The 16,707-nt window shown below is 52.3% G+C and overlaps 1 protein-coding gene across 6 annotated transcripts in view; it reads right to left on the reverse strand.

The window, feature by feature from the left end:
* MVB12B (multivesicular body subunit 12B) overlaps nt 1-16,707 on the reverse strand; it is a 376,259-nt gene that overhangs the window by 62,340 nt on the left and 297,212 nt on the right. For all 6 annotated transcript variants that reach the window (XM_054689327.1, XM_054689326.1, XM_037493016.2 and 3 more), the window contains one exon: nt 3,461-3,555. In XM_054689327.1, coding sequence (XP_054545302.1) covers nt 3,461-3,555 — 95 coding nt within the window. The remainder of the gene's footprint in view (nt 1-3,460; nt 3,556-16,707) is intronic.

The following is a 16,707-nucleotide window of genomic DNA, read 5'->3' on the forward strand; positions in this document are numbered from 1 at the left end:
GATACGGCGACAGAGTCTTGAGGGGCAGGCCTGGGCGGGTGCCCTCAGGCTGGGCGATTGGCTGCCCTAGAGCTCTGGCGGGGCTGTGGCCCTGAGGAACCTCCGTGGACAGAAGGTTCCAGGGGCTGGACCACAATGCGGGAAATCAGTCTCAAAAGGAGACAATAAGGCAGCTATTGATCCGTGGCCTGGAAGTGATTTCCAGAACTCAAAAGCATAATATGAGCCAGGAGGCCTCTGAGCACCTGGCAGACGACGGGGCCTCCCCGGGGGCCAGCGCAGCTCCCTGAGAACGCGTCCAATTAACTCAGGCCCGCGCTGTTCTTATTACAGAAGCAACACATGCGCCCACAGAAAGCCGGGCCACTGCAAAGCAGCAGAAAGAAATTAGTGGGAAGTCGGGTGAAAACCCCTGTAGCCCCTGGCGTGGACTTCCAGGCCCCCAGCTGTAGAGCTTTAAATGAAATCACACTGCACATTCTGGTTCTAGCACCACTGTTTGGGTTCTTTTTTTCCACTTTGTATTCACGCACATCTTTTTATCTAAATTATTTGACTTTGAGAAATTAAGGCCGTTGTGCCCATGTTTCATGATTTAGTCATTTGCTTTGGTTTTGGACATTCAGGCGAGTCATTTCCCCGCCCCTGTGTTTTGGAGTATTTTTTAAAAAGCAGTAGTGCTCATCCTTGTGGATAAATCTGTACATCTCTTAAGCGTTTTCTAGAATGCTCCTGGGAGAGGGTGCCTGAGGGCAGCGGCGCCTGTCGTGACCTCAACCATTCGGGTACAGGATGGCAGAGCCAAACGCACTGCTCAAGGCTCAGTTCCAAGGCAAGGGCCATTCCTCACGCCCCCCTCTGTGGGGAAGCAGAGCTATGGGCCGATCTCTGTACAGAACAGCTGGCACGTTGAGGCAGGCGGATGCACGGTTCTCTGCCCAACAGCCAGGCGGATATGAAAGCACAGTGTCAGCTGAACCTCCCGGAGATGGCACAGGCTCATGGGAGGTGGTGGCCCAGGCACAGGATGTTCTGGAGAAGAGGGTGGGTCACCTTCCCTGGTCATAGAGGGTATCCTTGTGCAAGGCAGACCTGGGCTGAATGTCCCCCCACCTCCCAACGTGCCCAGGACAGAGCTGCACCCGGCTCCACTGGTTTCTCCAGCAACTCCAAGAGCAGCTCTCTCTGGACAAGGCAGAGGGGACCTGTCCTAGTGAAAGATCCAGGGGAAGGGACATATTAATAGGTGTGCCTTTGGGAAAACATTTAAAAATAAACCTTACTTTAATAGCCATGTGTACAAACTTATATGGGGGCCGCTTCTCAAAGTCCTAATTACGCTCTTTGCAAACCTCCTGGTCTCAGGAGGTGCCTGCAGCCCAGGGGCGGGCGGGTGTGCACAGGGGCGGCCAAGCAAGCAGAGACGTGTCCGGGGTCGCCCACTGTGTGCAGGGGTGTGTGCTGGAGCCAGCATGGGAGGAGCAGGGCTGAGGATTCGTCTCATTAGCACAGCGCTCCAGCTACCGTGGCGTCGGCCCTGGGCAGGGGCCGGGGCCTAGGGCACAGTTTGCCCTAACTGCTTTTGGAACAAACCACGGAAGCCTTAACCTCACGATGCCAAACTGAGAGCTGCCACCAGTGCCAAATACTGCTGGTACAGAAAGGCGGGGGTGAGGGCTGGACTCTGCGCCCTTCTAGCCAGAATGGCTCACAGGCAGGCGGCCGGTGGGCGGGCGGGCAGGCTTCCCAGCCGCACCGCAGTTGCCCAGTGCTGAGCTTGCAAGCCGCGTGGAGCCTGCAGGGTCTGCAAGGTCTTCCTGGCAGCATCACAACAAAGCAACCCTGGACCCTGGCGGAGCAATTTGGTGCCGAGGAGGCGCGAGCTGCCTGCTGCTGCGGGCTGCAGCCTCAACCACCTCTGCTTGGAAGATGAACTCCAATTGACTGCCGCTTACATAAATGTAACAGGGAGTTCTGAATGGCTTCCCCTGTGTCTTGAGGCTGTTACTTCAGTCCTGCTCAGCAACAGCTGAAATGAGCCCAGACAACACCTCATCAAAGCCACAGGGCGAGGAAGCAGCGGTCCAGGGGCCGGCTGGAATGCTCCGCCAACGCCGGAGACGCGGCTCCACGGCCCTCTCCTGCAGAAGGCCCACAGCTGGGGAAGCCATCAGCGCACCCAGGGGAGGGGGCGGGGGGAGGCGAGCACTGGATGGGAAAGATTTCCAAGCTGGAGGGAAAAGGGCATCCGCTTTGATGGAGTTTTCGTAACGTGCCTTTGGAAAGGGTCGCCCTGCTGGATTCCACAGGCCTATTTTGCACCACGCGGCCACTAAGCATCTGGGGAAATATCCAGAGTGTCTACAAAATAGGTCACCTTTCCACACTTGTTATGCTCCTTGTCGACTCTGCTGAAATAGCTGCGGCACAGAAGAGGTGCTCCCCGGGGGTGCGGTTTGGAGATAGCGTGCTCCAGCCACCCCGGGGGCCGGGCTCTGGGCAGAGCAGGGACCGTGGCTACAGGCACCCCATCCTTGCCTCCCCCGGCAGGAAGGCCACCCAGAAAGGGAGCAACTGGCTTTTGCTTATACTTCCAAACCTATTAGGGAGTGATCATAACGAGAAAAACTAATACTGACACGAATTATACCATTGTTCTATTTCATCTATTTAGTAACCTGAAGTTGCAATTTTTAGAAAAAAGATTACCTTTTAAATAACCGATTCATTATGGTACATGAATGAGTGCCATGTTCCCGTGTTCAAAGTGTCACTCAGCGTTAAGAGAGTGCGCTGGTAAGTGGCACCGATTTGCCACTTCCCTCTCATGCACAGACACCCCCTGACTGGAGGCCTGGAATAATCAGGGGCGAGTTTGTGGGTTTCCTCGGCTCTTAGCGAGTCACCTGTGCTGCCAGACACCTGATGAATCTCAATTCTGTAATAAGGCTTGTAAGTTTTCCCCTCCCTGGGCGAAGGTGAAAAGGAAAACCAGGGCTGATGAAGTTCCTGCCAAGGCAACACTATCAATTTCAAGGCCGAGTTCAGAAAGCACAGACGCATTCAAGGGGGATCGTGTGGGGGGCCGTCGGAGTACCTTCTGGCCACAGGCTTGGCTTTGAGAAATGAGAGGTGAGGACAGAGCTGGATATGGGCGGGTGGGCCGGCCCCGTTCTGCGGCTCCACGTCCCCTTGGGAAGTCTGCCCTGGGTCTGGCAGGTGAACAATTCGGAGACTATTCTCGGAAACCTCCCTTCAAGCTTGTGAAACCCACACACAGTTTTTCATCATTAGTTTCAAAACATGCTGAGTAGCTGGCCCTTCCCGGAGCGCCGCGGTGCCACAAGGAAAGGCCCAGACCCCTGGCTGGGAGGAGGAGCCGCAGGGGCCAGAGGAGCCAGGAAGCGTGGGGTGGGGGGGGCTGGGACAGACGGTGGCCCCGGCAGCGGCGCTCACGTACCTGATATAGCGTACAGGTTGGAATGCTGGTACTCGTAGTCGGCGCGGGTGCTGTTCCTGCCTCGGAAGGTAGCAGGTAGCGTTAGAGAAATGTGCCTGAGAAAGAGACAGAGGAGAAAAAGGAGTTACGGGGTGTGCGGAGCCATCCTCAAGGTCTAGGCAGCTTGGCCACCACTGGCCCCCTGAAAGGACTCCTCCACCAGCCTCCAGTCTGTCCGGAGGAATCCGAAGTTTCCAGACATCAGCGGCCACCTTCTTCCACACACTGGGGAGGACAATCTCAGTGAGGAAAGGGTTTCCCGAACCTCATGGCAATTCCAAGGTGCTTCAAAGTGGGGGGGGGGGCATTTGACCCTGGCTCTCTGCCCGCTGGGCACAACAGACCGACAGAACCAAGCACCCAGGCCTGACTCCGTCTTGGCCTGTCCTGTCCTCCTGTCTTGGTCCTGCAGAGGGCAACAGCACTGGGCGCACTCTGTAAGGGAATGCGTTGGTGTGAGGACCAGGTGAGTCAAGCAACTGATGACCCGGGTCAGAAGGAAACAGCCTCTAATTGCTATGGGGTGGGGGCACGTGGGCACACGCAGGTGCTCAGAAAGCACCTTCCACCGACCTGCAATGTCTTTGACGGGGCAGGTGTGGGCCACTGAAGCTAACGAGGCCCGCAGAGCACTGAAGATTCAACCCGGGGAATGGGTCCCTGTGGCATGGTCCTCAGCTGCCGCTGGCATTCGCAGAGAAGCTGGGAATGGGGGAAATATTCAACCCAACAGGTCTGGGGGGAGAGCCGCAACAAGACCCCTCGCTGGGTGACGGGGCTGGTTTGCACAGTTCAGAGGGCTGAGCTGCGGCAGTACTTACTGTCCCCAAAAGGGAAGCGGCCGAGGGCAGGAACATTGAACATGCAGAGGAAGCTTTACGTTTTACACGCTGCCTTTTTCACGGCAAACATGTCACCTCCTAGAATGGTTCTCATGTGGACAGGCTCCTGGGGGACAGGTTCTCTAGGCAGGTCTGTCCCCACAGAGCCAGGGGTGAGCAGGGGTCTCTGGGGTCGCACCAGCCCAGGGAGATAAAGGCATATGGTTTGCTGGGCACCGGGGTGAGTCGGGGCAGCCACCTGTGCCACCAGGGGCAGCTGACCGGGTGGGCGCTTGGGGTACCCACCGCGCTCCTGGTCTGAGGGCCCCGCAGGTAGCAGCTGCTTGCAGTGTGTCTGCTCATCACCAACGCTGACGAAGGCCAAAAGCTGAGCCTCTCCAGGAGCTCGGGGCCCCGGGGTGCGGGAGGAAGCCACCCTCCAGCATGACATGCACTCAGAGGGAGCACCGAAGACAGGAGCACGGGCTTCTAGTGACGCTTCTCAGGGGACACGTGTGATGGGAGTAAGAGGGACTCACCGGTGGCAGGGACAGCCTGGTTAAGGCGCGCACGGGGATGAAGCTGGAAAGGAGACCGGCCCGAGTTGGAAAGGCCGCCAGCTACCCAGGCCGGAGGTTGGGTTTTATGCCCAAGGAAGGCGGGGCCCAAGATCTGCTCCGCCCACAAGGCAGAGCTGGAGGCACCTGAGTTGCGAGCACTTGCTCACCGTGCAGACGCCGCCTGCCCGCCCAGGAGCCCACTGGACTGGGTGCAGAACGGCTCTGAACAAGCCCCCGCGGTACCTCTGAAGATGGGCCAGGTGTGGGCGGCCTGAGACGGCGAGGAGCAGCTGCAGGAGGGTTTTAGGCAGTTGATCAATGCCTCTGACCACAGCACTTAGTCAATGAAGCTGAGCAAACAGAAGAATGAATTATCGGCTGTGGCTGTGGTTGAGCAGAGCTTAAATGATGACAGGTGACCCGACAGAGTGTGCTCGCCAGGTGCCAGGCCCCGGGTGGGCAGGTCTCACGCATTCTGTATGGGTCCTCAGGCATCCCTACCGGGAGGGGGACGGCCAACGACATGATGTGTGGGGCCCAGTGCAAAATGAAAGTGGGGACCTAAGAACTCCCAGATGGTAGGAGCAGAGCATCACAGCAGCACGGGCCCCGTGGGGGTAGTAGGTGCTTTTGTTGCATTTACTGTACCAACGGGATTCCCAGGAGCCAGGCACGGGAGGGCCAGGGAAGAATTATGCTTCAGGGCTGCCGCACCCTTAAATTCCTAAGCTTTGAAAGACCTAAAAAGGTGCATCAACTTAATTAAGAACACAAAACATCTGTGCAGTGCACAGTGCCTCCAGGGGAATGTGGAGGCTTAACAGAACCTTGAAGTCAGGGGACCAGGATGGCAGCAAAAGGCAAGCAGGGAGGTAAGGGAGAGATGGGGTCAGCCGTACCACCGGTGGGCAAAGTTCAGCCTTGCGAGCATCTAGCATGAGTCAACACAGACCTGTGGGGGACTCAGTCAGGACAAGCAGGACCCCTGCAGCCAGGGAGCATAAAAACATCTGTGAAGCTACAGGAACACCTTTTTACCAGTGGAAGGCAGGAAGAATTAAAGTGCTCTGCAGGGGTTCTCTGGAAGGCTTCCTGGAGGAATTGGCATTGGGTGAAGAAATGAGAATGGCAGGGTCAGAGGGCTGCAGCAAGCCTCCAGGCTCTGTAGGTGGTCTCCTAAGGAGGTCAGGGCAAAGAAAGGGTGTGGGTCCAAGAGGCAGAGAGCTATGAGGTCAGAGCCCACAACAGGACCTCCACGCAAGTTTGGACTTCATTCTGAAGCACTTTTAGACAGAGGTGTGACAAGATCCAATTTACAATTTTAAAAGATTGCCAGTCTGTGGGAAGGCGAGGAAACTGGAAGATGCCCTGGTAGAAGGGAATAAAGCAGATTACAATGGAGAGTGTCACAAAGCTAGTTATTTAGCACCTACTGTGTGCAGACCTTCAGCCATTCCTGCCAAGGTGACCTCCTGTAACCCTTTACATGAACAGTTTGGGGCACATTTTTATTGCGCGCACACACAGTAGCTAATGGAGAAACCAAAGTGCCTGGCTCCTTCGCTGCCCTGTCCACCATGGCTTCGTCTGAGTGTTCTTGTCTCTGGGGCAGCAGGTTTCGCCTGACTGGCCACTCACTGCATCTCTCCCTCCCCTGGTTCTCTTTCCCTCACAGGTGGTCCTTTCTGGCTTTCCCCCCAAACTTTTAAGAGTTGCTGTTTGCAAAAAGCGTGCTGTCTCAGTTCTCTGCACGCCCCTCCTCTCCCTGGACACCCCACCCATAGTCACATGCTGGGCGGAGCTGTCCTCACACAGCAGCCGCACCCACGGCGCCTCTGCTCACTCCCTCCTCTGCCTGCAGCAGAAAGAGTGGAACCTTGAATCTGACGGCCTTTTCGTGTCTCAGCCGACTCCTTACCCCTGCTGCTCCTTCCTCTTAGATTCTCGTGTCTTCCATACCCGCTCTCCAAACGCGTGCTCATCCTTCCAGACCCCCAGAGCAGCGCCTGTCTGGGACAGTCTTTCCTGGCTTGTCCCCGCAGGCACGAGCCCGCCTCCCTGCTGTGGCCGCGGCCTCAAGAGCAGGGCCAGATGTCATCAATTTTCACCCATTTCCCCAGGACAATTCCTGCCTCCAGTAGACAAGCACTGAACATTTGCTGACCCAATCAAGTGTTGAACCGAGTCTATTACACCCCCCAAGTCTTCTCGACACAAGCGGCTCTTGGCCTCTATTCCTCCTGCCCAGCCTTCCACAGCACGGCCGGGACTGCCCGGGGCCACTCTGCGCGGGTCCACTCCTACCCGCGGGTTCCACTCACGATATTCAAGCAACTGCAGATGTCAGTCGGTGCCTGAGTCTGCGGGTGCAGAAGCCACGGACCGGGGAGCCTGCAGGTCCCACTCACGCGTGGCGCCCCAACCCCAGCCCTGTCCAGGAGTCACTTGTGTGTCTGCCCCATCAAGGGTCTCTGCATCACGCACTCCACTCCTCAACACCTCAGAGGAACATGGGGGTGGTGTGAGAATCCGGGCTGGCGGTCACCAGGAATTCACAGCAGGAAAAAGTTTCTGATCATACACCACAGACAACATTGCTGCTTCTTCCCCAGAAGCTAACTGTCGAACGAGACCACCGGAGTCCACCCGGGACTCAGCCATTATGGGGGCAAGGGGAGGGCCGCTGGGCAGGTCAGCAGGGCCTGGGCACCAGACACTGCCCGGGCGGTGACAAGGATGAGGAGGTGGCCACTGGCACCAAACAGAACTGACAAGCCGGGAACCCGATGATCATCAGGGCCCCCTGTGACACCACCTTAGTGGCGTCGTTTCAGAGGCCCCCCAAGGGGCTGAGCAGTGTGCGATAGATCTTGAGAAAGTTCAGAGATCACCAGCAGGCCAAGATGAGGGGCCCGTGGAGGGTGGCACCTGGGGACGAAGCCCTTCTGCCCAATCCTTGTAGGTGCTGACCACAGGGATGAGGACTGACCGTCAGGGCCAACATCTCCGCCAGTCGGCTCCAGTGATGGACTGTCAGTCCTCTGGGTGGCCAGAGGGGAGCTCCCCAGCTTTTCTGGCCTCTCCCTGCCTGCCAAACCCCAAAATGCCCAGAGTCACTCCCCACTGAGCAGCTCCGGCTCTGCAGGCGGTGGTTGCTCTGTGACAAACAGGTCAGCATCCCACATGCTGCCCACACGGCGCCGGCCACGTGAGGGCAATGTCACCCCTGCCCCACCCCCCAAGTCAGTCTTAGGCACCTTATTCAATTAACATGGCCACGAGGCTGCAGACAGCTCCACATAAAAGCCCTTCAGTCACAGAATACATTTTATTACGTGACAAATAGTTGCCAGCACGATTTATTTCCTTTGATGGGATTCTGCTTTTTTCCTTGTTAATTTAAATCTGTATTTTCGACTGCTGATTCCAGGTCTGTGTGAATTTTTAAAATGTGACCGTTAATCATCTGGACCCAGTGGCCACATATAATGAAGACGGCTCTGCCCGGGCAATGGCGATGCCTGCTGTCCTCTGGAACCACCAGAGGTCAGGGGCGCAGGTCAGGCGGAGACACGCTTGGAGATAGACGTTGCCTTCATCTCCCACCCTGCGCGCGCGCGCGCACACACACACGCACACACACCCCCCAAAAAAGAAACTCTGTGGCATGAAATTACATCTTCCTTTCTGCTTTGTGGGCACTGAGGGTTACATCAAAGCCACCTTCTGGGACCACCGTTTTTAGGGTATGCTCCAGAGATCCTTGGGGCTGCCAGGACTATTTTAGGGAGTTCATAGTTTCATAATAACAGTAAGACACACTTGACTTTTTCACTCTCATTCCCTCACAAGCAGAAGAATTTTCCAGAAGGTACGTGACTTCGGATGATGTCAGTGCTTTGCTGTCTGTGTATTCTTCTTGATTTCAATTTCTAATGTAAGGTCGATATAGACAAGCACCATCCACATAAACAAAAGCTCTTTGGTATCCTCAGTTTTTAAGAATGTAAAAGTCCGAGGTCAACACGTTTGAAAACCACTCTTTTAGGACAATGTGTTAAATACAACTCTGCAAAAGACTATGTTGTGAAGTTAGTTCATGGGACTGGGCCAAGAGCAGTAAGAAAAAAAAATAATGGTGGGTTTCAAATATATTCTTAATTAAAGAAAAAGGTACCAAGGGGGCGGGGGTTAATAAGCTCTCACAAGTGAAAGAGATAAAGGAGGAGATTCACTTGTTAAGTCCAGACAAAGAGCTGCTTTTAAGGATTCAGTTCAAGAATAAAGTAATGTAAGACACCTGAAGGTTTTGCTTTTCCGGAACCCAAACCAGGGCAGAGCTCTGGAGACCCGGGCCACAGCCAGAGAGGGGAAAAGGCCGGCGCAGGAAGAGAGCTGTGTGGCCCAGGAGATTCACAAACTATTCTGGGGTAGAGGAGAGGGAGGGGGTAAGATGATGATTGAATCCATAAGGTCCACGATTTGATACATCTTGTTTCAAGGCATCTTGATTTAACAGGCACAGCCTGGCGGGAGGGGCCTGCTACTTGGACCACTGGTCAGTGAGGGGGGGGCCTACGATGTGCTGACTGGGGCCGCGGGCTCCTCACTCACAAGCCACCTCAAAGCTACAGGTCCACTGAGGACCCATTATCTTAGTGGCAGTCATGCAGCCCTTGGAGAACACAAACTTTTGTAAGAACAAATAATCTAAAGAGTCGCTGGTTGAAAATATTTAAAGGACTGAAAAAATTCAAATGAGGAGGATGAAATGATGCATGCCTTAAAGAGAAACCGGGGCTATGTGATTTGTAGGGCCAGTGACGGCTCTAGCCAGTCTCCTGACACCGTGGTTCTACAAAAACTAATGAGAACAGAGAAAGGTAATGAAGATTCAGGAGATTATCTACCAAATAATGAGCACCCCAGTGAGATGAGGGGAGGGGCAAGGCACTTCGCACAACCTGCCTTTTGGCCAACACCCAGTCTAGGTCTAGAAATATATATCCTCATGAGGGCCCATAAAAATGTTGCACGACAAGGTAAAAAGAACATTAAGCTGAAAAAATTTACTCCCGTATGTATAAAAAGTTATCTACATTAGAAGTAATGTGGAAATAAAATTCAAAAAAAAAAAATGGAATCAGTAATATCATGGAGAAGCAGGTCTCCCCACCCCCGCCCTGCCAAGATTTCCCAAAATGCAGACAGAGGAAGAACACAAAGATGACAATGAGGAGGGAAAATACAAGTATAGATAACAAAGACCCACCTGAATATGCCAGGTGTTAGAAAGAAGACACTGAAAAGTAATGACCTAAAGAAAGTTTAAAGCTTGCCTGATTTAAAAAAAAAAAAAATCCACCAACTAAATATAGAAGCCAATGGGGCAGCTAACATTCCAAGTAAAATCAATAAAGAGATTCACAGCTAAATAAATCCTGATTTCAAGACGACCCAATTTCAAGATTTAGTGTAAATCTACAGCAATCACGACGGTGTGGTATTGGCATAGAGATAGACATAATGGATCATGGGAACAGAGTCCAAAAATAGACCCACACAGAGATGATCAATCGATTTTCCACAAAGGTGCCACGACACTCCAAAGAAGGGAATTCTTTTCCACAAATGGTGCTGGAGCAAATGGATTCCACATGCAAATCAATGATCCTTCATGCTTACCTCACACCATACTCATATACGAACTGGCCCAAGAGACTCACAGGACTGTTTTGGGATAGAAGAAAGGGAAGGGGTAACTTTCAAGTCAGAAGGCCAAGGGTTTGAGGCTTTATTTAAATGCATTTGGATTGAGGAAGTAGAGTATGGCCTCCTGTAGGAGAACAGTGTGAACTTTGTGACCTAAGGATTGGCAAAGATTTCTTATATATGAGACCTAAAAAAGCACACATTCTATAAGGGGTCAAATGCAATAAATTGGGCTTCCTCAACATTTTAAAGTCTTGTTCTTCAAATATGAAGAATATGAAAATATGAAAAGACAAGCCAGGGACCTGAAGGAAATATCTGTAAGACACGTTCCCGGACTTAGAGCTAGGTCTGCCCATACAGTGGCTCCTACTCAGAAATTAAAAAGGAACAAACTATTTACACACAGGAGATGGGAACATATCAAGATGAAAAGGAGGATATATGAAATGATTCCATTTCTAGGAGATTCTAGAAAACACAAACTCACCTATAAGGATAGGAAGCAGATCGGGGTTGCCAAGGAGGGAAGATGCATACAGAGAAGCACAGAGGGCCTTAGGTGTCCCTGAGCCTTGATTTTGGTGATGGTGTCACAGGTGTGCATGTATGTCCAAGGCCGTCAAATTATGCTTTACACATATGCAGTTCCTCATAAGCGTAGTATACTTTAGTAATGCTGAAATACTTCCCTGGTCTAAGAAAACGAACCTAAATAAGGAAGCCAGCAGGGGTCACAGTACCCCAGTGGAGGCAAGGAGAGGTGCTCCCCACCCCCAGCCAGAGGAGCACTTGCCCAGACTGGTGGTGACAGCAGACTTCTCTGTCATACTAAAGACAATGGAGCCTGAAGACAATGGAGCTGCAGCGTTTTGAAGGGAAATGTTTCACTCCTGCAAGTTGTCTTTTTTACATGAAGACAACAAGGCCAACAGAAAGATCCTTCACGTTCCTTTCTATGGAAGAAATGCATTCAAACATGCTCCGGGGGATTCAAGGTGAAGATTTAGGCATGGGAAGTAAGTGGTGGCACAAGAATGTGCTCAGTCCCCCTGGAAATGTAGCCTGAGGAAATAATCTGACGTGTGGGAAGGGACTTAGGATAATAATAGTAAGATGAGTCCGGGGCTGTTTTCCAGGGCTCACCCTCCCCGTGCATCCTGAAGTCCCCATTCCATCCTACAAACGTTAGGTTCAGGTCACTCTACTTGACAGAAGGCCTCAGAGAGGGGCAGCCGCTTGCTGAGGGGGCACAGCTTGGCTTTGAAACCTGAAGGAAGATGATGGAATTCAGGTCTGATGAGATGTTTGCCTCAAAATCTAAAAATTGTAACAGGCCTGGTTCAGAGTATTTTGGAGCCATAAAGGAATGTTTAAAGGTTTTCTGGGAGGAACTGGGGGTGCTCTTGCCACGATGGTGAGTCGGGGTGACCGAGTGTGTGTGTGTGGGGCGGGTAGTGTTAACACTGCAGGAAGAGGGAGGGACCGGATCCTTGGGGCAACGTTTGGAAGTGGGAGTGTTTGTGTAAGAACACGGAGAAGGAGGGAGCCAGGCATTTTTTATCAACACTTCCACATCTCAGACACAGTTGTTAGGTCAAAACAAAAGGAAATAAAACAGATACCAAGATGAGGCAGGGGGCGGGGTGACCTATACGTAAATCGCCACAGGAGCACCACATTTCCAGGGGTGCACGTGTGCTGTGGCTGCCACGGAACAGAAGGACCAGGAGCGATGGGGGGGGGGGGTTCCAGCTTAGCAGGGGGTACGGGCTGGCAGGGGTCTTGGGTGACAGTGGGCATTTCCCTACCCCCACCCCGCCTCTTCATATATTTTCATGTGTTAAAAATAACTTCTTGTTGGGAACAAAAAATCAGTACAAAGAAGACGGCAAAAACTCGAATTGTTCTCGGAGTCGGTGGAGCAGGTGCAGATGAGAGCACCCAGCCGGCACTCGGTGCTAAAGGAACACCTTGTTTGCTGGGTAACGCGTCTGCGGCAGACAAGGACCGGAGAAGGTGTGCAAGGGGGGGCGTGCGAAGCCACGGTGATTGAGCTACGGTGGTCCCGGGGAGGAAGAACGCAGCAAACACCTAAATGAAACTCCAGTTTCTTCCTGCAAATACCACTGGGAAGAAATCATCTGTGACGCACAGCTTCTGTGCCAGGTGTAAGGACGTGCTTAATGAATGCCATTTAATGAAGAAAAAGGCGCTTATAAAACACCTGGCACAAGTGGGGTGAGGGAGTCACAGGAATGGGGACCTTTGCCGCACCTGCTGGCATTTTAATAAGCACCTTCTAGGGCTCCCGCTCCCCAAGGCTGGTCAGCGGTGTCAGAACGCGGTCCCTGACCACTGCCCACACTCGCTGACAGTTAGGGGAGCTGATTTCTTAAAGACCATATGCTCGGGTACCGGATTGCCCTGGAAGGTAATTAAAATGAATCATTTTCAGCTGGAAGGGTCTGACCGGCAGGAGTGGCCTCCTCCAAGACTTCACAGCGGGGCCCTGCTCCAGGGGCCCTGCGCCCCCATACTGAGGTTATGAGTCGCCGTCCAGGTCTCTTAACACCCAGAGAAAAGGCTGCAATTGTTTCTTGTTACTTGGTCTAACTAAAACAGAAAGAATCACTTTGATGACATTAAGCCCTAAAATATTTGTAGGTGTGGCGATTTTTCTTTTCTCAATGATCTTGGAGCCAACCTCAGGAAGGAATGGTAGATTTACTGCCATTTCTCAGGGTACGATGAGGCGCTTTGTTTTGCGATTAATGCCAGCAAAGTCACGTGAGGGTTTCTAATACCCAAAGCAGACCGGTTTCCTCTATGGTAACATCCACTCATGAACTTTCTATGCCCAGACCTAAAACTTAGTTCCAAAATTAATTCCAAATAGTGAATGCATTGACGTCACCCAAGGGAGACGGGCAGTGGCATCGCAGGCACACGGGGTGCTAATAGCAGTCTGTTGCGACTGACTCGGAGCAGTTTTTAGTTGAGCTCCTACTGTGTGCCAAGTACTGTGTTTGATGCTGAGCTGATGATCACTGTGCATCACTAATGGGAAGTCAACCCGAAAAATCGACCTACTGTGTGATTCCAACCATAGGACGTTCTGGAAAAGGCAAGACTATGGTGACAGTGACGAGGTCGGTGGCAGCCAGAAGGGACACGGTGGCGGGAAGGTGTGCAGGGCAGCGAAACACTCTGCGAGGTTCTAACAGTGGAGTGTCAGTCTGCGTTTGCCAAACCTGCAGAGGGCGCACCGGCAAGTGTGGCCCCCAGAGGCAGACTGAGGGCTTTGGGTGATCATGCTGTGCCAGCCAGCGTAGGGTTAGACTTGGTCTAAAAATGGGGGAGCCATTATCGTGGTGACAATGCAGGAGGCTCCGCCTGTGTGAGGACGGAATCTCAGTACCTTTCCCTCAAGGTACAGTGTAGGCTTGTTGTGAGTCTAAAATCACTTCCAAAAAATTATTTAAAAAAAATGAGACTTACATTTCCCTGCTAGGAATTTAACTACAAGTAAATTGAAACACGCAAATTTGCTAAATTATAAAGCATAAAGCTCTAAACAGCCTAAGAGATGCAAATAAAAGACTGTAAGGTTATGTGCTTCAACTTTAAAACGGTGGCGGAAAACAAGACAGCAGCAAACAGCTGCTGAGCACCTACTGTGTGCTGGGACCCACCCAGCCCTGGGGAACCAGCCCTGGGGAGTGTCAGGGGACGTGGGAACCCGGGGCTCACCCACCAAGAGCAAGGAACACGATGGGGAGGAAAGGCCTGAGCAGTTCAGGAGGCAAGACAAGGTCCTGAGAGAGGTCCCTGGTGAGGGATGGGCGAGAGGCTACCCGAGCCCACAGTGGGCGTCACCTCTGTGAGGGCTGGGAGAGGCTTTCTGGAGGAGGCGGGCGCTGGAGCCTCTGTTCTCGGATCATCTGTGACTACGGCAGTGACCACTTCATGCTTCCTGCTCATCACCAATCCTCACAACCCACCAAGGTTAAGTATTATAGACTACGGATGGGGAGAAGGAGGTTCAGAGAGGTTAAGGAATTTGCCCAACGTCACACAGCTGAAGAAGCTGGCAGAGCTGGGGTTCGAGTTTAGGCTTTTCCCACTATGCCACGTTCTTTAGCGACACAGTGCTAAGCATAAAGTAAGTATAAATGCAGACTTGCTCACCTTCCATTCAAGCAACCCATTTGCCATAATCAATATAACGTCTCCCTTCCAACTTGACTATATAATGAATTTTCCTCATGGGCAACAAAGACACGCACACGCACGCACACACACACAACCAAACCACACTGGACAAGGAAAAAAGGGCTGCCACTGAAAGACTAAGGAAATCATAATTCCAAATTCCCCACGTTCCGAAACACGTAGCTTTAAAGCATGTGCAGCTCGACAGCATATGGCAAATCAATTACTAGTTTAAATCTTAAAACAAAAACATGGCAAGTGTGGTGCAGAAATAATCAAGAACAACGGTTTGGTTTAGATTACAGCAGGCCACTGGAGTTTTGAATACAATTAATCATCATTCCAGGCAATGGGAAGCCATATTGACACTTATTCCTAATTTGAATATTTAATTAGGGTGAAGTTCTTCATCAAATTATCGCAGAACTGGGAGAAAGTCTGGAAGACTTACACAATTACTGTCTTAACCCCTTACCAGCTGCTCACCTGTGAGCACAGCGTGGCGCAGCCCAGGGCGCCGGGGAGGCCGCCAGACCCAGGCCAGCCCGTGAGAAGGCAAGGGGCGGTGGTGACAGCCTCGGCTGGGCAGGAAGGAGCACAGGGCTGCCCCAGGGAGCCCCAGAGAACTGGGAACGTGCTGCTTGGGCCCCAAACTAAATACTGAAACAACTCTGAACAATGGCAGGAAGCAGCTTCCTACCAGGCGCCCGCTGGGTGCCTGCGAGGGCTCCCCCGTTCAGGTCACACGGGGGAGCTGTGCAAAGGCAGCCCTCTTAGGCTTCATAGAGGCAGAAACTGAGGCTCGGGGATAGATACAACTGGCTCAAGAAAACACGCTCAAGATTGGTGTGAAGGCAGCCCCGGTGCTCATCACACATGTGTGCACCAAACCCAGCAGAAGCAGGCAAGTGTTCACAGTCGTATTTGTGACACTGCACTGTGCAATTAAATTGGACAGGTGACTGGAACCCAGGCCTCCTTGACCGGACATCCTAGACTTTAACTCTTGGATTCAAAATGTGCCTCTGAGCTTCCTGCCTGGGAAGTCACCTGCTGCTTGGGAGAAGGGGCAGTGAGAGGGGCCACAAAGCTCCAGGAGCCCAGGGGAGGGGAAGGCCAGTGACAGAACAGGCAAAGGTGAATCTGACTTTCTTTTTTCAAAATGACAGAGGCTTGGCAATACAAATCCGTTCAGACAAGTGATTGTAATTTCCTTCAACTTCTCTTTCTCACTGTATAAAAGATTTATTGACTTTTGAGAGATGCCAAGGGACTTAGCATGACCGGAAATCACATTTTCCTACGTAATCTGGCCAAGGCCCCCGGACAGGACCAAAGGCTGCCTCTGGGCACTGCACGTCTGGGAGATAGGTTTGGAGAGCTTCCTGCTTCCGGATTCCACCGAGATGCTGAGAATGAGGGCCATCCTGAGAGTCTCGGACGAGCAATTTTCTCTTAAAAGCTCGAGATGGGTTCAGTGACCATCTCATTGATTCAAAGCTCTATTTGCAATGGCCCGATCACCGGACAGAGGAAAGAGGGCCCTGGTGGGGTGGCCTCCTGGGATGCAGCCCCAGCCGGGCCCCACCATCAAGGCAGCAGCGGGAGACCCAGGCTCCAGCAACTCCCAGCCTGCTGGTTGCGGGAGCAAATGGCGTCAGGAACTTTCAAACTTTCCTTTGTATATTACATTAATCCACATAAGAAAATCTCTTTTAATGAGGAGTGATGTAGTTACAAACTCTCCAGAGCCATAATTAGAGCAAACTAATTGAAGTTGTGTTTTGACACACTTTCCAAATTCACGGGTGCCGGATGACATATTCACAACGCTGCCGCCGCACAGCCATGGCGACGGCGAAATCATTAGACTAATAACACTTATTTGCATTCTTATCAT

Source organism: Talpa occidentalis, unplaced genomic scaffold (assembly GCF_014898055.3).
Source record: "Talpa occidentalis isolate TD23 unplaced genomic scaffold, MPIMG_talOcc4v2.1 talOcc4.7, whole genome shotgun sequence".
Taxonomy (NCBI): domain Eukaryota; kingdom Metazoa; phylum Chordata; class Mammalia; order Eulipotyphla; family Talpidae; genus Talpa; species Talpa occidentalis.